General features: G+C 34.6%; 1 protein-coding gene across 1 annotated transcript in view; it reads left to right on the top strand.

Moving 5' to 3' along the window:
• LOC106469848 (ubiquitin-conjugating enzyme E2 C-like) overlaps window positions 1-21,392 on the top strand; it is a 34,450-nt gene extending 13,058 nt beyond the window's left edge. The window contains exons 3-5 of the mRNA XM_013930360.2: window positions 10,265-10,351; window positions 19,094-19,298; window positions 20,085-21,392. Coding sequence (XP_013785814.1) covers window positions 10,265-10,351; window positions 19,094-19,298; window positions 20,085-20,206 — 414 coding nt within the window. The 3' untranslated portion in view covers window positions 20,207-21,392. The remainder of the gene's footprint in view (window positions 1-10,264; window positions 10,352-19,093; window positions 19,299-20,084) is intronic.
• Window positions 21,393-22,238: the final 846 nt, after the last annotated feature.

The following is a 22,238-nucleotide window of genomic DNA, read 5'->3' as shown; positions in this document are numbered from 1 at the left end:
TTAAAAAATGTTCAGCAGGAGCCTATATATAATCCGGGTTCATGGTGGCATGTTCATGTGCTGGATGATTGGTTTCACCAATGTGTTTATCATCACACTGGGTACATATCTTTTCATATATTACACTTTTAACAGTATAAGAGCCATCCAGTCTACTGTTTTTAGCAAGAAAGTTTTTGCTTTGCAATCATTTTTCTTATTGAAAACTGAATGAACATGCAAGTTTTTTTAGTGTTAATCCCAGGTTTTGTACAATATGGATATTTAACCCAGAGTTTTTGATAACTGTTTCAAGACATTTATTGAGGAGTTCTTTGACAAAGGGTAGAGTCTAGATGACAGTTTTAATTTGTGAAGGTTTTATTGAACTGCTTTTGTCCAACTCTATTTGCAAGAGACCTTTCAAACATTTCTGAAATATAGTTGTCAGGGTAACTATTACAACAACTAAGAAAAAAGTTTTCTTAAGTCCGACATGGTGGTTGTTTTACCATCGTTTGTGTTGCAAATTCTCTCAGTTCTTTTAAATTGTCCACTAATTATACTGCATTTAATATTAGGTGGATGGTATTGGTTGAAATATAAAATCAATGGTTAAAATATGATTTTTGGTACATTTTAGAAACAAGTTTGTTATTTTTGACAGAGATCATGGTATCATGGAATGGCAAGTCCCTGAAAGAATCCCCAGTGTATCACTTCTGCAATATGTGACACAAATTCTTTGCACCTTTTGTGATTATTTTTATTTCTTACTTGGACATCCAATTTACCTGCTAACATCAAAAGTTGTTTATTCTCACTGAAAGGCTTTTTTTTTTTTTAGCAATGTAGCATGCTGCATTAAAAATACTTTTCAAATGCTAAAACACTTTTTTCATCCTCTTTTTTTTTTTCTGACACATTTGGCAAGAGGGTTAGCTTCAGGGACTTTTAGTGCATTGTTTTTGCTAGTATTTTTGATGTTAAAATGATTTATCACATTTCTCAAAAACTTCAAGCTTAAATTGGCCCAAAAAATCTTTCACTACTTTGGAATTATTATCAGGTACTCCAGAAAACAGAGCACGTACCATACATTTTGCAACACTTGCATTTTTATTGAAATGGAGCCATTTCAAGTCATTCAACCAACCTTCTTGACATTTTCTTCTTATTACACAACTCACCTCATTTCTCATTCCTGATAAACTGGTAAGCCTAGGCTCTGAATCTCTTGTTGCAGTTACTGCCATCAAATTTTCTGCTCTTGACAAACTTTACACCAGAATGATGAAGAAATTCTCTATCACATTTGTGTCAAGCTTTCCATCTTCCTACTTTTTGAGCCTTTAATGATTCTCTGTAGGGAAGAATTCGGGGAGATCCTGAGATCCACACACCATGACGTCTGAATACAGAATGAGGAGGTTGGGCAAGGGCCTGTAGTCATGTGAAAACTGATATAATGTGCAAACTATTGCCTTAAATTGTTACTGTCCTGTACAGATGTAAGTTGATTTTAAAGTTTCATTTTAAAATGATATGAAATTAATTGATTTTCTAAATTGTACAGCTTAAAAATTAATTTACTTGAATAAAGATTTTCTTATTAAATTAATTAAAAATAGAAGTTGAATGTATTGGCTGCAAAGTTCAAAATTCTCATATTTCAGCCAAATATATATTCATTATTATTGAACAAATTTAGAGGCCATGGCAACCTGACACCCAGGATTTGTCTAGGCATGCTTTATATTACTGTATTGATTTAAAAAAAGATCCTAAACATGAGTAGTCTACTAGAACACCCTCCTTATATCACTTCCACCCAATGATATATCTAGGATTTTACAGACCCCTAGCCTGATTGAAAAAGGGGCAGAGTGGAGTTGAGTTGAAAGGGCACACTTGCATGCAAAGCTCAAGGATTTCAACTTTTATCCTACCTCGGGATTAGGCAATTCTATACCTTTTTATTAAGATTCAAAAGGACCCTTGTACCATCAATTTGGGTGCTGTTAACAGGTAAGGTAAGTATTTATTGTAGAAACTGAAATAAATGATTGGTTATCAAACATTTCTTCAGAAAAAAACTATTTTATCTGTTATTTTAACTACAGAACCCCTGTATGGGTTCAGTCGATTTGCCTGATCTCATAACCACCATAAAAAAATTAGGAAATAAATATAAATTATGCCTTTTTCTTCCTAGAATGACTACAGATTATATCATGAAAATACAAATGTTTAGACTAAGTAGCTTAAATCTCATAACATTATATATTTATTAATTTTATTGCATAAATTAATGTTATGCCTGCCTAACAATACAGAAGTAACAATGATGGGGTAAATATAAACTCTGCCCCAATCCTATAATATAGAACTGACCTTTAATATTTACAAAATGACCCTTCTTGGCTGTGTTTTAGTGGATTATATTTTGTAAAATACAGTCACATTTCAATTATTATATATATGTATATATACATTATTACTATTTACAAATAAGTTATAAAACTTATTTTTCTTATAACATAAAGCAGTAAATATAGATTTAAAGCAAACAATTATCTCTTCTAGATACAACCTTTGTACTCGTTTATATATACATTTGAAATAACCAAAAGATCAGAAATTACTATATTGATACCATAGAATTCCACTATAATTTATCAATCTCTGTAACTAAGCTGTATTTAGGGCTAAAAAATATGAAATTTCAAGCAGACTAAACACTCAGCTTACCAGTTTGAAGTTTGGTTTTGAAAGATCGAAATAGTTGAAAATGACCGAGAAAGCCACTAAGGGGACATTCTGAACTTTTGATTGGTTATTCACATGCCCTAGACAGACAAAAATTTATATAAGGGAGCATTTCCAAAAATGGAAAGAGGTGAGTGGGACCATGTATTTGATTCAGTACATGAACAATATCTCAGCAAATAGAAAAGATGGGAGGTTTTTATTTTATATTCTCGCTTTTCAATATTGGTAATTTGAATTCCTAAATCGTACAAAACTATAGACTTTGTATTTTGTCATCACAAACATCTAATTTGAACCAGTGCTGTATTCAAATTATCATGCATCACACCCAAAAATCAATGTTTAGTTGTTGTTTTTTAATATTTACTTTTAAATTAAAAAATGTATGATACTAAAATTTGAAATATAATCTACAATTGAATACCAAACTTATTGATATATGTTCATAAAATAGCCATTCAATACGATTTTGAATTTAAGTCAACAAATGCAATGACATGGCCTTTGACCCATGTGGAAAGGATTGATTGTGATGCCAATACTACATAGGTGGGAGGGAGCATGTTGTATCATACAGTACATATATTGTGACAATCCTTTGGTAAATTCAGCACCAAACAAACTTTCAAATGGATGAGCAACAGATATCAAACAATACAAACAACCATCTGGTGAATCCAATAAATGATTATTAACAATATAGTGACAGGTGTCTCTGTATCACATTAATCTAGAATTGAAAGCGAATATCAGTGAAGTTGAGTTTGAAGTAATCTATGGGTACCATAAACGAATACTGCAGGCTCATAATTATAATCTATTCAGGCCTAAGACCTATCAAACTGTCTTGGGACTAATGTTAATAGACTAATTTCTTAGTCTTAAGAATCTGTCATTCTAACAATTAAACAAAGACCAGAAATCCCACAAATTTTCAGAAGTCATTCTAGCTCTCTATAAGCTTATCTAACCATCCTCCATATCACGATTGAATTCCCAACCTTAAGTCGCGAAGGCTCATAAAATTTTTGTGAAACTAGTATATGTACATTACACATGATGGATAACAGTAACAAACAACCATAATTTCTTTGCTTATGACCAAAACCAAAAGCCAGTACTTAAATTAGCAATTAAATTGCTCATAAATTTACTTTGAAATTTCTCTGGAACAAATTACTGGGTGATTTCCTCCAAATAAATTCTGTTACAAACCTTCAATATTTCTCGCAGTGACTTAAAGGACAAAAAGTATTTGGCAGTGATAGATAGTTCTTCCACTTAAGCCCAGTGTGTTTATCTAACATTGTACAACTCCTGTCGTATGTCATGCTTCATGTGCTACATGTGGAAGTGAGAAGTGATGTTTCCAACACTACCACGTGTGTACTGTGTAGGATTTTCATGGTACTGGAGTGAGGGAAAACACACACTGTATGTATGGGGATGTTTGCAAAGTTGGTTGTTTACAGCCTCGTACTAGCATAGCCTACAATGTGAATATTAGATTTATTTCGTTCATCAGTGATATAATAGGCAGGTCAGTCTGCCAAGCAGGATTTTAGAGGGTGCATCCCATAGATTTTGAACTGCATACCATAGGCTTTTTTAATACTAGATTGTAGAATGGGGAAGATTGTCAAACATGAAGAAAATGGGCGGGGTGGTCTGCCCCTCTGAAACAATGAAGCTAGGGCAATGTTTTAGTTTGGGAGAGTGGTGAACAACATACAAAGTTAAAGGGACCCCAACCTCTAAAAGATATATTCTAGTGCAGAAGAAATTTAATTAATTTCTGAATGATTTTTATAGAAGAGATATAATCTGGCAAAGATGAGCCATTTCATTTAAGTTTTATAAATCTAATTCCCCATATTTCTGAATTTATCATATATGCTTCCTTTCATGGGACTAGTCTGCAGAAGCAGGCATGTTCTGGTTTTAAAAAAGAATGTTCACTGTATGTTTACAGTTTTGTACTAATGTGTAGTTATAATTTTTATTTATAATTATCTAAACCTTTGAAACAAATTTCACAAACTTGAGCCAAACATTTTGTTGAAAACATCTTGTTCTATAAAACTTTAAAAATATATATAATACATACTGTGTCAGTCATAACAAAATGAAATTAACACATTGGGTATATGCTTAGGGAATAAGGTTTAGTTGAGCCCTGAAAGTGCCATTCTCTTCTTTTTCTAGAACATTGTATCGTGTCACATAAATGTTCAAAGTTTTCCCTACCTGAAAATGTATTTTTAATAGATGATTCCTTCTCTGCACACTGTAGCTATTCCTTTTTCATCTGTCTTTGAGATTTTGTGCATGCTACTAGTTTTGAACTATCTCCCACCTAAGACACATGATTTGATGTAAACTGTGCTAGTGCATGATGCAATTATCATTCAACAATAGCTCTTTACTAGTAAGAGGATGACACATCCTCAATATGCAGTAGTTCCCTTACGACTTGCACTTGAAATTATTTTCATTCTTATCCTAGTCACTGTTTTCAACACGTATTTCTATAACCTTGAACTTAATCAATTTTGTGAGATTTGTACTGCCTTTTTACAGTGTTTATTTTCTTTGTTTTCCTTTTAGTTGTTTTAACTTAAATTTCAAGCTACATTGACACTAAATAATTTAAAAAAAGATTTGTTTGGCAAATTGTTACAATAACCATGACTCCTTTCTTTTGTACTCAGTTGGCTCAGGCCCCATAGATGCACACCGTTTTCTGTTCACAAACCATTAGACTTTTTTTGCAATTGACTGATGGGTCATTCAGGTTCTTACATGTTGCCTTGTTATTCACTTCTCATCTGTTCCTCTTCCTTTCAATCCTCTGCATCTTGAGGCTGTGATATTGTATCTTTAGGACATGAAAGCCATCAAAAAATGTTGTTTTCCCCTCTTTAGGGACTTACAAGCAACAAATCACATTTGGATTTCAATCTCTTCATCATTGTATATTTTACAGGTTGGATCATGTCTCTGGACAACTCCACAGTTTCAGGGATTTGGTATCCTGTGGAGCAGACCTTCCAGTGTTCTGAAACCATTGGCTATCTGTTGGGCATGTTCTTATTTTTCTACCTTCTTTTGGTTATAATTCCAATAATTTTACAGTCATTTACTGTATCATTTGTCAAGATGAGACTCGTTCCATGGACTTTTGCTTCTGCACATTAGTCTTTTTGTTTTATGCCCACTCACATTGGGTTTTTCTAACAGCCTGACATGTTCTGATAGCTTAGAGCTTGGTATCAGATATATTCTCTTTTCACCAGACAGGATTCTTCATATGAGATGGGCATGCCAGTAATTGATGCCTTTGCCACTCTTCTATGTAACAAACTCCCCTCTTCTGGTCCATAGTACTTCACCAAGCAGCTCTGGGTGTGAGTGCCCTCAACTAGGACTGGTCTCATCTCTTTCTGTACATGTACCCTCCTCTTTCTTTTCTCCCATGTTTCACTTTTGTTTTCTTCTTTTTTCTTGACAGGTACCTCTGCCTCCATCTCGGTCACTCTTACTCTGACCTCATACATCTGTCTTTCACTTGGGAGTGTAGTTTCTCCATCTTCATGCTAGAAATTTGTCCAGTTCCTTGCTGGTGTGGTTTTTCTGACAGCATAAAGTTGAATTTTTTTTATCCTGGTCCATCCATCACCTTGGTACTACCAGGCCATCTTATTGTTCCCCATCTTTTGGCACTCTTGGCTTGATTGCTTAACAAATGAGTGTTGGTTTATAACATCATAAGCTGTTATAAACCCTTGATCACTTGCTTCTCTCTCTCTTAAAACCTATTTCATTCTCCTTCTTGCTAGCGATCTGATCTGCTACTGGCCCCAAATCTATTGTTTATTCATTGGATGTCACCCATACATTGTTTCACAGACCTTCTTTGATTTTATTTCTAAATTGTTCATTTCTTCCATCAATCTCATCCATCTATATCCATACTGACTCTGATTGCTTTTTGTGTCCTGTCAAAGTGGTAAGGAATTATTTGGCATGCACAGCTCCATTTCAGAGTTCACACAATTGTTTATGCTTACTAGATAAGCTGTCAGCTCCTATGGATCATCTACTCCTCCCTGGATGGAGATGTTTGCAGGCTGTATCATGTCTCACCACATCAAATCTGCCACATGACACACACTCTGGCCATGTACTTTCAACAACCCTTTGAAAAGATCATCCTGGTTAGAATGTGGACTATGCCCAATACTTTCATCTCCCTCAGGATATCTCATCCCTCCAATCACCATTCTTCAGTTTTCTCACTGTCTTTAACAAGTAAGTGCCTGTCTTATTTTTTACCTGTTTGTAAGGTACTCCCATTCACTTTTCAGAACCCACCCAGTAGCTGGTATTGCCTCACAGGTTAGTTACTTCCCTAAGCCTGCATGGAGTAAGGGGTAACAGAAATGTTAAACCCATCTGCCCTGGCTCCTATAGTGCCCCACTGTTGAGAAGGAGTTTTCTGCAAGATTATTAAGGTGGTATATGTGTGTGTGTGTTAGGAAAAAGCCAACACCAGAGGAATGTCTTCCCCACTTCCCTGGCTTGTGCTTGCTGGCTCTTCAGATTGCACTTTCTTCAGTAAAATACCTTTGCAGTGGTTAGATCAGATTTGGTCAAAACACCTTTTTGGTGTCTCCTTGAAGTGTCTTCCACCCCCCATCCCTCTATTGTTTAGTGAAGCAAAGGAGACCCTTGCTACTACCAGTTTTCAACCACTGGGTGGTCAACTTGCAGAGTTCCTCACTGGTTGTGTGATCCTCCTAGAGAGAATCTGAGTAGCCAGCACAGTACAGTATTATTTAATATGCACATTTCCTGAAGATTTGGCCAGCCAGATGGAGGTAGTATTCTCTTCATGTGAAGGGAAGAGACTTAGTTCCTATATGTAAGGCAAGACAGTTGTACTACGGAACACATACTAAACCATATAGTCTTATCATTGTCCTAACCACACTACACCTTATTTCCAACCAATCTGTTGTTTGTCAATGCTCAGTTGATCATGTGACACATGGGCTCATTTTGCCCTACTTCTTTCATACTTCCCTTTGGGCAAAGAGTATATTCTGCCTGAAATGGATGCAGTTTCCCACAGTTGTTACTCCTCTAATAAGCCCTCACTATAGGGTTGTCACACTCCGTGGGCTTTCCCCTTCAGTTTGTTTCTCCAGAGGGAGCTCATCTAGGTTTTTGCAGTTGCACTGAATGCTACACTGCAGTAGTGTGGGATTCTAGCTAATGTGTGCAGAGAGGTAAGAATATCATTTTGGAAATTATCATCTTCCATACCTGAAAATGTATTTCTGATAGTTACTTATCTCTCTGCACACCTTCCAACTCTTCCTTCCCACTATTGGTGCTTATAATTCTTGCTTCAACTGAGTTTATGTTGAGTGTAAATGCTTATGGGAATTTACTGGGCATAGGGTATGTGTTGCCCTCTTATTGGTAGAGGTCATTTGTCACATGATGATTACATCCTGCACTAAAACAGTTCATGCTATAACACACGTCTTGGGTGGGAGATAGCTCAGGGCTACTTGCATGTACAAAATCTCAAAGGCAGATTTGTGAGGAATAGTTATTGTGTGCAGAGAGTTGATTATTTATTGGAGATGCATTTTCGGACAAGGAAAGTCTTCACTTTTAAGACTCGTTGTTTTAATTTCGTGGTACATGTATCTGCTTCTTACACTTGTGTTACTTCAGGCTTTCATTTTCTTGGCCTACCTTGAATTTGCTTGAGATGCATTCAAATGTTATATTTGGTTCTTTTGTTAACACACCTTTTACATGAGTAACTATTCTGTTTTGACAATTTCTTTGTCTCTTTTCAGACTTGCACGACATAGTGACATATGCATTCACTAGGCATCTTAACTTATGTATACCCATGTGAATAAAAATAGGTATACTTCTCTTCAAGCAGGGTTTGTTTTGGAGATTAAGCTCACTTGCTAATCAGTTAGTGAAGCAAGAGTAAGAGTATTAAAATGAATGAATCAAGAAGGATGACCTAATTGCCTAGTCAAAACCTACTTAGACCAACCTAAGCCACAAATGATCATCTGGTTAAGGATCAAGCTATATCTTCTCCCTCTTCCCTCCCCCCTGCTTTTTCTTCTATGGACCACTCAAATTAAGATATGAGTGATTCAGTTCTCTGAAAACATGTTTACCTAATTTGACTCAGTCTTTGGGGGGATTTATTGTAGATTTCCAGACCATTGTGCTCCCCAACTTCCTTGTAGACAGTGCACAAATTAACCTGAACTGGGGGTATTTGCTTATGCATTTCAGTGGTGTAGTGACTTTAAATCAGGGTAGTGTTAAAACACTCACCATAAAGAAACTTGAGTCCTCTTTTAGACAGAATTTTTATGCTTTTCATGACTGTGTAACTCAGGGTATCTTTGTGAAACCTCCCAAATTTGACTTTAAAGTATTATTATTGAATATATAGGATAGACCATTTCTTACAATCAAGAATTTAGTAGCTTTTATGACTGTCTCTCATTAAAATAGCTATTTCTATTGTGTCAGTACAAGACTGGATTGAAAGGGCATTGGCCACCAAGTACCAAAACATATCCACAGTCACAACTCTTGATTGGTTTTATTCCAGATTCTTTTCAATATAAAAGGTAAAATCAATGAAATAAGTGTACTTGTTCACAGACATTCAGGATGTTAACAGCAAATCTCGTAGTTCAGTCCATGGATGTTGGACACTATACTGTCCCCATATATCTTTGTTAACTATTTTCATATGTACATTCATCTAGCTTCATTAAACACTTCAAATTTAATTTTGGAAATATGCTCGGGTGTCTCCTGTTCAGCTTGTACGTCTTCACCATGATCATAAATAAAGTAATGAAGACCATAGGGTTAAGATGGTAGTGTATACATCTGCTTACCTAGAATGTTGGTTTGAGCTAGGATTTTTACCTTTTTTTATTTCAACATCTGTGATTTTTATTGAATTTAGAGAAATCAAATCTAGTTATATAATTCCCTCCGAAACCTTTGTTCATTTGGGCATTCTGTTCAGAAACAAGTTTGTAATGGTATCAGTTCCTCAAGACAGGTTAAACAGGTTGCTACATATTATCCACCTATTTTTATGAATTCAGTGGGTTTGAACTAGACTTGTCCTTTAAAACAAAGTTACTGGGAGCCCTGAATTCAGCAGCATATTTTATGCCCTTGTGCAGGTGTATTTACATCTGTTATGTTAATAAATGTCGTAACCCTTTGAAAACTTTAGTAAATAATATGGAGCTTAGAGTCAAAGGAGGAGTAATTTTGGTAGTTCATTTTCAAAATGTTTAGTTATTTTCAGTGCCAATGAAAGGTAGACCTTGAAAACGAGAGCATATGAAGTCTTATACTGATTTTTTGAAATGCTGTTAATGTTTCTCTCTATGTAGGAAATATTATTCAGTGGATCTTAAGATTTTGTTTTATGTAGATGTCTGGTGATAAAGGAATATCAGCTTTCCCTGATGGAGACAACTTGTTCAGGTGGATTGGAACTATTGTTGGAGCAGATGGAACTGTAAGTACAATATTTCCAGTGCTTTATAGTAATTACGATTTATAACCATACAAAAATTGTAATTTTTAACTACTGTTTTACTCACTTCCTTGTAACTGACAAAACTGTATCTCCAGATAACTCACAATTTATATTATACATTTGACCATAGCTTAAATTTGATAATAATTTATTCAAATATTACTATAGGGTTTGGACAATAGAATTAGTCTGTTAGACCACCCGTGGCTTTCAGTACAGCTGAAATATGGTAAGTAATGCAGTCAACAAGCCTCTCAAAGGCATTCTGTAGAATGAGGTTCCACTTGGACATACTGATTTTTCATGATTGTTGAAGGTTGTTTGCTGTTGGTACCTACTGCTGAGTTGCCCTTCCATATACTCCACAGTGACTCAATCTGATTTAATTCAGATGACTGTAGAAGCTGAAGCAAAAAACTAAATTTGCTATTGAGCCCATCAAAACCACTTATTCTGTAACAATTCTGCTTCTATGGATGTCACATTATTATCTTCTATTGGAATGGTAATGGAGGATATGGCTGACTTTTGAAATTTTGCAGTTGCACAGTTATTAAATATAACATTTTATGTTGTATTATTTCTAACTAATATAAAGAGAATATTACAATTTACTAAATGCTATGGGCATGAAGATGTTGAGATAATCAGTTTTAATACTTTGTTGTCATATTCATTATTTGCCAGTATGGGAGCTCTGTTTGACTAGGTAAGAGAATTATTTAACTTATTTCTAACTTGTTTAGAAAGCCAGATGATTTATATTAGTTTAAGACACTATTTTATATGTATGACAATATTTTATATTCTATGTTGCATATTTGAATTAAGAAAAAAAATTCTGAGACTACACCCATTACTGAATATTAGACGTAAAATTTGATATGGACTCCTATAGTGCAAAAGCTTGGAAAAAATGTTTCAGACGTAAGTACTAAATCACTTTTCCCTCAGACTAATTCAGTAAAGTCTTCATAGATTGACCGACATATGCTTGAGAAAAATCTAATTTTTCGTATATTACAGATTTGTAATTTTTACTAAAAGCATGCCAAATTTTGTGAGGATATACCTAGTAAATTCAGGGTTGTAATATGTACACTTCTGATACAAAACATATCTTCCACCCATGTCTAGCTTTTTCGTGATTCAGTGCTGCCCTCTATAGGCAAACTGTTTTGCTCACTGCTACTTCCCAATCTTCCACCTAATCTCACCTGTTTCCACGTGATCGTGCTGCATTGTTGCATGCAAGTGAACATGCAACAACCCTCCTTCAGTAGAAGTGTGACATTGTCTCCTAGTGCAGCTGGCTCCTTCTATATTGATTGTTTAATCATCACTTCTCAATTTAGTACTTGTATGATAAGATGTGTCTTTTTTGTGTGAAATTTCTCAACATCAACGTTTTGTTGGAGTATCTATGAAATTACTGTTGTGGAAAAATGTTTTTCTTTTCAAACAGCTATGCCTCTGCAGACTTTGTGGTTTTTCTTTTCTACATCATGAATTACACAGATATAGTAATTTTCACACTGTCTAGTGTTGAACATCTGTACTTTGTTCACTCTTGACAGAATTGGCATTGTGTGCTTTTTTGTCTGTCAGGGGACATAGTAGCTATTGTGCAGTCTTGTATGCAGCCTAGGCCTCTCTTGGACCTTCTTCAGAAAATTATTTTCCTCCTTCCCTGATATCCAAGTCTATGCTGAAAAATTGTTTGTCTAAATTTCACTCTGGTGCCAGTATGAATCATCCTTCTTGACTGGTTTCACATGCCTTGGCTTTCAATTGAGCTGAAACCATTTTCTTGGACTCCCAAACTTTGGAGTCTCTTCAGGCTTGAAATTCTGATCCATTGTCCTCTGTTAGTCTTTCTCAAGCTGAGATTACTTGCCTTCACTTTAACCTCACTACTCTTTTATATTATCTGTCCACCATCCATCTCCTTTTGGAAGCAGTCTACAGTTTCCCTTGAGGGATTTTTGGTAGACACTCATTCCCTTCCTTTTTCTATTTTGACATTTTCTTCTTCTATGGCCTTGTCCCTTCTCACTTGATTAATCTGTTGCTGGATTTGTTGTGGAAGGATACCTTTTTTACCCAAATACATTTACCTCCCTGTTATCTTGGGAACCTTCATCTGGCTATTTACCTCTGTCAATAGGTTTTTGTGAGGTACTTAATTTCTTTTAATCACGGGCTAAGGCCATTTGCCAACATTTTTTCTCAACTACCATTGTGTCTTATCTTTCCAAAACTCCTCCTCTTCCTGTTGTCATCTTCCATCCTCCTGACTCCTTTCCACTCCCTGTTTCTCTATTCTTCTACTAAATATGGGTATCAGAAGTGGGAGTCTCATCAGTTACTGTCTTCTGGGCTCAGGAATAGTGAAGGCCTGTTTGACTCGACTTGTGGATCTATGGATTCCTTTGGTGTCCAACTCTTGTGGGCTACAAGTTCTATCCTTTGGCTTTACTCTTCATTTTTCCTCTCCTCCCCTCTCTGTCTCCTGTTCCTATTCTTTTCCCTCCTACAGAGGATCCTGTCTCCCACCAGCATCTCTCCAAACAGTGCTAGACCTTTTAGGTAAGGATGCTATCAAAAAAGTTTCTTGTCCTTCTCCGAAATGTTATTCCTGTCTGTTTATCATTTTTAAGTGTCCCAGGGATTGGCTTCCAGTAATTATTTTGTCCAATTTCTGTCAGTTTCTTGCCCTTCCTTGGTTTACTGTGATAAGTTTTCTCACCCTCTGATGATTTTTTTCTTCAGGGCTATGAATGACAAAGGTCAACATCTCTGATGTTTATCTTCACATTCCCATTTCCCAGTATACAGACTTTATCTTCAATCTATACATCAGAGTGTAGTTAATCAGTTCCATGCTCTTCCTTTTGGCCTGCCATCAACCCTATAAATTTTTGTTGTTGTTTTATGTGTGCTTTTGATCATCACCTTCATTTCTTGTTTAGGAAGTGGCTTTCTAGGTTGACTAGTCAAGCTGGAGAAGTCTAATCTCACACCCACACAGTATCTGGTTCATTTGGACGTATTTTTCACTTCCTGTCTCATTAGGGCACAGCTTTCTCTGGTGTGTTTGTGGGCCATGGAGGATTTGGTTTCCACAATTTTATCATCTCATTCTCTTCCTGCACAAGAGGTTCTTTATTGGTTGGGGATTTGGGCTTCTTTGAAACCCCTTATCCCTTTGTGTCATGCCCACATGCATCATTTATTGTGGACTACATGATCAATTTTACCTCTCAGGATCCCTTTACTGGAGTGGTTCCGATGGCTTTACACTCACTTGGGCACTCCCCACATCAATGTCTTTGCCACTTACAATAATGCCAAACTTCCCTATTTGGATTTCCTGTGTTCCACTAATGTTGGCACTTATGATGGATGCATTCAGTCAGAAAAGAATCTGATCTCTTCCTTTGTACTTCATCTCCTCTCTCATGTTATTTTCCTCATTCAGGACAGTTTGTTGGGTCCTTCTAGTGATGTCCTATTGGCTGGGCTAATCATGGTTTCCTTTGCTGAGTCTTCTGACTTCCTTCCTTCTTCTTCAGCCTTGTACTTCTTTCTTCCATCCACCTGTGTTGTCACTGGCTTCACTCAGAGATTTGTCTGGTTCCTTGCAGAAAGATCAGGACTCTTTTCACGTGTAACCTTCTTCCTGTCCCATTCTGATTGCCCATCCTCGGTGGAAATGGTGTATTTATTGCCACTGGTCCCATCTATCCTCATCTATCTGTGTTTTCACAAAACTTTTAGACTGGAGCTGATCTTTCTCAACTATTGCTAGTTACCAGGCAACTCTCTCAACTATTTTCTGGTTTTCCCATTACGCCAAGTTTTTTCCTCCCTAGCCCTTGACTGGGTCTTTAATATTGTTCTTAAACCCTTATCCTTCCTCCCTTTGAACCTTTGGCTTCCTGTTTTTTATACCATATGTTCCTTAAACCATATTTCCTCTTTTCACCTGTGGTTGTTGTCATTCTGATGTATATGCCATAGATTCTTCTTGCACTGTTTTCCATCACTTCTCTATCCAGATCATGTTTTCCTCTAAAATGTCCGAGGCACATTGGGTGATAGCATGTTCACCCCTATATCTCTTCATTTTATTCTCATCTGGATCCCAATTGCCTCTTCTGTCCTGTTCATGTGGTCTGGTTTTATTTGGCCCATACTTCTTTCTTCTGTTGAATTCTTTATCTACTCATGATCTTTCTCCTGTTTACTCTCACTGGATGGGCCCAACTGCTTATCCATTTAGCTATTTTTTTGTTAGATGGAAAAGCATGTTGGTATTTCCAGGTGTCCTTCCATAAAATTCATCACCTAAGTCATTCATTGGCTGCTCACTTGTATTGCCCATTGGAGAAGATTACTTGGGCTTGCATGTAGACAACACTTAATGCCTTTGTTGCACTCTATCTGCATCATCTGGCTGTTTCTTCCTTGTTAGGCTATGGGCTGCCTCTTGGCACTATTCTTCACACAATATATTGTCTCTCCCTCTATTTACAGAGCCCTCTAATCCCTTACAGGATCTCACTCAGTGGCAAGTGTTGCCTGCCAGGGTATACTTAACCGAAATTTGCATAGTGTGGGCTGTTCTGGCCTGTTAAAGCACTCACCGATGAGATGGGGTGTTCCACAAAAATGTTTGAGGTATCTTTGTAGGCTTATTTTCCTAAACAAGGTGTGATCCTGACCGTACCCACTCATGGACTAGCATGAGTAAAGCTGGCAAAGAACCTCTGCCCACTCTCCATGCCTAATTTAAAACTTAGTGTTTGGCCTGCTTTTAAAAGTAAAGTTCTCACAGTTGCCCATTGCACTGCTTTGCATTAATGCGCTCTTCCAACCTTGCTTTCTTCTTCCCTTTTTCTCCTTTAATGGAACATGAGAGTCCTTGCCATTCACCAGAGTCTGGCTTTTGGGGTAGAAGACCATGGAGGATGCCTCCTGAGTGTGACCAATTCCACTCAGTAGAGTAGGGTGGTGGGGTTCTGTCCATGTAATAGTCTACCCCTCTGACCAGCTTTGTCTCTTATCTTACTACTACTTGGAATTCATGTTCCCAGGTATCCTGGTATTGGATTGCCATGGGACCAGCCAACACAAGTCCTCACTCAGTTGTTGGATGAATGTTACTTTCCTCTTTCTACTGTAACCTGAAACCAAATTCCTGGTGCCACCTTGTTTAGGACAGGTTTTGGACCATGCTTTTATCATCCACCCTTCTTTAAGACACTTGCTTTCCAGGTGATGAATGTACCCTGGTACAGACGAGATGCAGTCTCCCACAAGTGTACCCCTATTATGTTCCAATATATAGGGTGTCCATGGGTTCTCTTCAGGCACTTCCTGAAGGGGGTTCATTTAGGTAAAATTTTGCAATGGGCCCTCCTCCATTTCAATGTGAGATTCTAACTAGATGTGAGCGAAGGTTATGTATAGTAGTGGAAGTTAACATTTTCCAACACTGAAAATAATTTCTGATAGATACCTCTGCTACACTTCCCACCCTTCCTCCCCACTTTAAGTGCATCTTACTTTCTTGCTTAATCTCTAAGTGATGATTGAATAATAAATATAGTGGGAACCAGCTATGCTATGAGGTAGTGTCACACTCCTGTTGGTGAAAGATGTCTCATGCTCATTTGCATACAACAATGCAACAATATCATGTAGAAACATGAAATTAGGTGGGAGCCTCAAGGTTAGTGGCAGAGTGAAAAAATTTACAAGTTTGCATATAGAGGGCAGCACTGAAGCAGGAAAGGCTGATGTGAAAGGAGGTAACTGTCTATGGGAAATATATTTTCAGCATTAGAAAATGTTAACTTTCATGGTTACATGATTACAAGGTGAGTCAAAATGACCAAACCTGTATAGAGAAGATTAACACATCTATTGTTTCATCATATATTCCTTCTTAAAGCAGTCCTGATTGTCTAGAATTGGGAAAAGCCTTATTCACAATATGCTATGTGTATGGATTAAGCACTTTCAATGTACCAACTTAACTGGAAAGGCATACAAACATGTCTCTCAAGCTGCAGGTGGTACATAGTTTCTCTACCATACCACAACTATCAATACCTCCTAATCTGCTCACTCCTACAGCCATATACTTCTTGAAATTGCTCTATTCTCTTAGAGCTTCATCAATGGAAAGGCCAAAATTTTGGCCAGTTTGCCTACACTTTCATCACAATGGATAGGCTGGCCAGTAATTTGGCATTCTTATCTGTTTCCATTTGAATATCATCATCTAGTAAAGATCCAACTGGCTATTATGTCTTCTCTGTTTAATATCACCCCACAAAATGTCATTCTCTTGAAATCTACAATCTGAATATTCAATCAAATTTGTTAGAAATGTATCCTGAATTGTATTCTTAAATCTATCCTTTTCCACTGATTCTTCTTTTACCCCTTTAATACATTTCATATGTTTCATGTGACTTTTCTTCTCAGTTAGTAGTTTTATTAGTACAGTATTCCATAATGATCCTTTTGTGTTGTCATAGTGTGTGTGTAGTCTGAACACTTACTAATGACATTAAACTTTGAAAATAGCTTGAGTGAACAACTAAATACCATTGGATAGAGCATATTATAAACTATGTACATCAGTGTAGAGTAAATACAGTGATCTGTAGTTTATCCAAGTATTGACTACCTGGAGCTTCTGTAGGGGTGAACAAAGTAATCTAATATCAAGGTTAGAAGACTGGGAACAAACCAGAAGTAGCTTCTCTAAACATTCTTTTCATTTGTGAAAACATTTTTGTGTTAAATTATATCTATTTGAAGGTTACAGAAATTTTATTCAATGACAAAACATCAGGCACTCAAAGTTAGGTTTAACAAATAAAGTAAGTGATGTCAAAATATTCTGATGACTTAAACCTTATTTATTAAATATTATTGTTAAATTTATCATATCAGAACAATACAGTAATTAGAAATTATTATTTATTGAAAGGAAACTATTTTATTAGATATATATTGATCTCAACCATGAATATTCTTTTCACAAATTGTGGTACCTAGCCTGACAAAGGTAATGGTGACATAATTTTGGAAGATAAGGCCCTAGGTCACAGATAAATCCTCGTCAATTTTTGCCATATTTGTTATGTGGCAAAGTATCAAAAGAAATATGTTAATGAATATCAACCAAGTTCAACTTGAATAAAAATGTAAGATCAACAATAAAAAAAAGAGAAATTTAGATTCTAAGATGAAAGAAAGTATTTTCAGTGTTTTTCACAAGTGTTTCACCTCATTAAAATCATTGAAAATGTTATTAAAATTATATGACTTTTTTTAAGGCAGAAACTAGATATTGTTTAGTAAGTTTTTTCTAAGTTTTACGCAATTTATTTTACTATTTCTGTTGTGAGAATGGGAAAAAAATCAGGGGATATTTGTGATAATCCTTCAGTCCAGAAAGGGTTAAGCCTTTCCATTATATTGTCAGTGTGGGAAATTTCAGAATGAACAGTCATACTGAATTTTGTATTTTTCTTTACAGTTGTTATTGTGTATATAAAATTAGATTTTTTCAGATGAAATTTAATAAATGTTATGGAACATTATAGCTCCAATTTACTGCAGTGAACTTGCCATATGCTGTTTAACTTTTTGATATTACAATAGCTGTTTTTACATCTCCTTATATAATGTTTTTCTGTATGTTGCCAGACACATAAAACTCAAATTCTCTTGTGTAGTAATCTTATTCCATTTTATAGATTTGTACACTGTAGTAAGTACATGCATAACAAAATTGTTACTTTATTGATATAAATATACAAGGCTGGATTTCAAGAATGATGAGTTCCAGAACAGGACCTCCACACCCACCCAATTTCTAGATTGGGGTTAGTTCTCATATTATAACCTTTGAATACCATCTTGTGCCACTGCACAACATAGTTAATTTTGAAGATAAATATCCCACCTTTAGCTAGTGTGATTATGGTATAGGTGAATTTTAGATTTCAAATTCTGAAATAGCAATGTATTTTATCCTGGACTGTGTTTCATTTTAGCAGCCCAGGGCCCTGGACAGATGTCTTGCTTGCCCTGCTTTAAATCCGACCATGTAAATATATGAATTTGAGCTATAACTGCATGTTGTGCACTGGGATAATTCATAATAGAGGAAACCTTGACAGTTCTCCTTAGCAGACAACTTGGGTTCTCAAATATCTGAGTGTTTTTAAACTATACCTAAATGATTTCTCCAGTTTTTTTTTTTTTTTTGTTTTTTTTTGTGAAGCTTTCCTTTACAAGCTCAAATTTTAATATTTATTTAACTGTTTTTATTTATTTTTCTTAAGTAAGAGAAGTTACAAAAAGTTAAGTGAAACCAATATAATAATGTCAAATTGTTTATACTTAGGTTATATACATGTACAGTCTCTTGCATCAGAATTCAAGATTTTTTTTTTTAGGAAGTGCTCATATTGAAATATAACTCAAACTATTAGTATTTTGATGCATTAATTGAAGAATGTAATTTTGGAAGTTGTAAAATCTAAGAAGTCATTTGTTACAAGTAGTTATTTAGAATATATTAACTGAATGGTATAATGAAATAATTTTTACAAGATGAGCACTTTTATCTTTATACTTTGTTCAACACTCAAAAATTTAATTGAATATACATGTTTTATTCTTAATTTACAGGTATATGAAGGGTTAATATATAAACTTGTTCTGGAGTTCCCCAGCAGTTACCCATACACTGCTCCCATTATTAGGTTTGACACTCCTTGTTTTCATCCCAATGTTGATACACAGGGCAACATTTGTCTTGATATTTTAAAGGAGAAGTGGACAGCACTGTATGATGTTAGGACAGTACTGCTGTCTCTTCAGTCACTTCTTGGAGGTTAGTAGGTCTCAAACAAAAAAAAAAAAGAAAAATTTAACTTTTCTGATTTTCTGAAAGGTAGTGTTACTTTCTTTTCAGTTTTTACTTCTAGGTTTTTACATTATAGATAAAGAATAATTTCATCCTTTAGATGTCTAATACCAGTATATTTCTGGGTACATTTACACTATTGCTGTTTGTTTATTCATTTTGTTATTTATTTTTTCTGTCTGAGCTTGAATGTTTATCAATTATAGAAAAAGAAATATCACCCCTTAGTGACCATCAAAACCATTGTTACACAGTAGTTTTTAAACCTCCTTTCTAGATTAAGAGCTTTACAGATATGCAGTATTACAATTCAATATAAACTTAATATAAATATTGAGTCTAAGTACACTTCTTGTGCTCTTATATAGGGTTATTGTGTAACTACAAACCTATGGGAACAAGATTTTAAGTACTCTGTGATGTAAATCATTTGCTGAAGATCACTTTCAGAATGCACTTAATACTGTGTTTTGCTATGAAAGAAAACTTAAATTCCAAAAAAGTGTTTTAGTACAGTTTTTAATTAGTCTTTTATTTAAACTTTGATTTAGTAAAATTAACAAACTCACTTTTGCAAGCTTGCTTCAACAGTTTATTTTTCTGTAAGGAAAGATGTTATAAGTTGACAACTTAGGTTTTATGCTTATGAAATTTGTAACCGTAAAACATTTAATGTAATTTTATTCTGTAATTCAATAGAAACATTGCAATATGTTGTATATAATTTTCATATTTATTTTGTTTTGTCAATAGAACCAAATATTGATAGTCCTTTGAATACACATGCAGCAGAACTTTGGGAAAACCCAACTCAATACAAGAAAGTGCTTTTGGAAAAATATGATAAAGAAGTGAGAAAAAAAGGTCAATTTTGATTTTATTTTAACATTTATGTAATAATCCTGGAATTTTGCTAATAAAAAGAAATTCTTCATGTTACTGTAGTTGATTTAGTTCTGAGGTATTTGTATTGTTCCACATCTTTCCAGTTTAATATGTAGTACTTTAATTGTATAATATATTTAATTATTCTTATGCTCTGTATAAGGTCATATTTCTCATGAGATTGAAATACAAAAATAAAATTTCACAACTTCATTTATTTAACACATACCTCCTTGTATTATCACCTCAATAACTGTATCCAGTATGTATTATGGTCAGTCTCTCAGTAATGTATTGGTTGAATGTTAAAGGGGATATTTTGATCCTTATGTTTATAAAGTATTTCTAGTGCCTTTTTTTTTTTCAAACATCATCACCAGTATATAAGCAATATGTTTTATTTCCCGTATGAATTAATTACATCGCTACTTTAAAAATATTTTTATGTGGACTTATGATCGCTTAGAAGTGTTTGCATTGGACATGCTTGATGTGATTTAAATTTCTTTCTTTCAGTACAGATTTAATATTTTTTTATGTGTAGAATATTTTTAATAAGTATTGATTGTATTTTTTTCAGATGAATATTTATAAAAATTAATTTTCTAATGTTGTCTCTCATTTCTATTAACATTTGACCAATTTTTGTTAAAATTGATTCTTTGCAATTTTAGAAAGTTATGGATTTCATATGTAGGCATTAGAACACATTCTATACACATCTGACAAAAAAAATATAAGCCTTTGTGTAAAACATCTTTCTGTAATTATCACTTTATTTCTTCCATTATTCTTAAGTTCTACGGAAAGCTTAACATATTATTCATTTGTTTATCTTCAGAATGATTACAACTTTTGGTATTGTTTCTGTAATAAAATTTTAACAATAAGTAAGAAGTTTTAATAGCATGTTTAGTTAAGTTTTGAATATTAAAAACAAGCAGTGTAACTTACCTCCATTGTGTAAATATTATTTCATTTGAACTTTAATAAGTATTAAAGTGGTAAATTGTGCCATATAATTTTTGGCAAAAGCATTAAAGTCATCATTTGCAACCTGTTTGATTAACAATGTGTATTTGTGTATGTTATTATTACTCTTATGAATTGATCATTTGTACTGTTTTCTGTATACTTTTTTTTACTTAATAAAATTCATTGCTGATTAATGGAAAAGTTTGAGTGTGTGTATATTCTTAATTTTTAAAATTTAAAACAGTTTACTACTTTCATTATTAAATGCTCCACAGTGGCATAGCAGTATGTCTGCGGACTTACAATGCTAGAATCTGGGTTTCGATACATGTGGTGGGCAGACCACAGATAGCCCATTGTGTAGCTTTGTGCTTAATTACAAACAAACAAACATTATTAAACAAGCAAGGACTTTATTGTAAGAAAATTAACTTACAGTTGAAATATTAATTTTAAGAACATAGATAAATTTCATAAAGTGTGTAAGCAGATTTGTTTATTGGTTGTTACTTTTTATAATTATACTTTCTACTGTTTAAAGTGTGGACTTTTGGTTCAAAGTACAAAAATATATATGTATTTAATGTAAGCAGATGTAAATTTTGAAATTCAGTCATATTCAAACAATACTAGCTAAATATAAATAAGTTCATAATTTTTTCTATAGCTCAAGAAAACGTTATCTCTAATTGCTTTATTACAAACATATAAAACTATCTATACATAATCACTGATACATCATAGATGCAGCTTTACATGAGAGACATTATAATATGTGTTTAGAAGGAATCCCATGAGTAGAAGCAGATTTTAGCATTGGGGTCAGATCCTTCAAGGACTGATCCACAAAGATAAAATTTATTTTTTATTTATGCAACTTAATTTCATAAATGAAAAAAACAAGTAAGTGACTGATCTCTGTCTAGGATATATTTTGAAATAGCCAGCATATCTAAATGAAAATTTTCATCCATTCATTGAACCCTTTTATTATTTGGTATTAGATACCAGCAGTGAAGCATCCTTGGGACAAGATTTGGTACCTAA

Source organism: Limulus polyphemus, unplaced genomic scaffold, assembly GCF_000517525.1.
Source record: "Limulus polyphemus unplaced genomic scaffold, Limulus_polyphemus-2.1.2 Scaffold3683, whole genome shotgun sequence".
Classification (NCBI taxonomy): domain Eukaryota; kingdom Metazoa; phylum Arthropoda; class Merostomata; order Xiphosura; family Limulidae; genus Limulus; species Limulus polyphemus.
The sequence above is the reverse complement of the archived record's forward strand: the minus strand, read 5'-3'. Positions and strand labels throughout refer to the sequence as shown.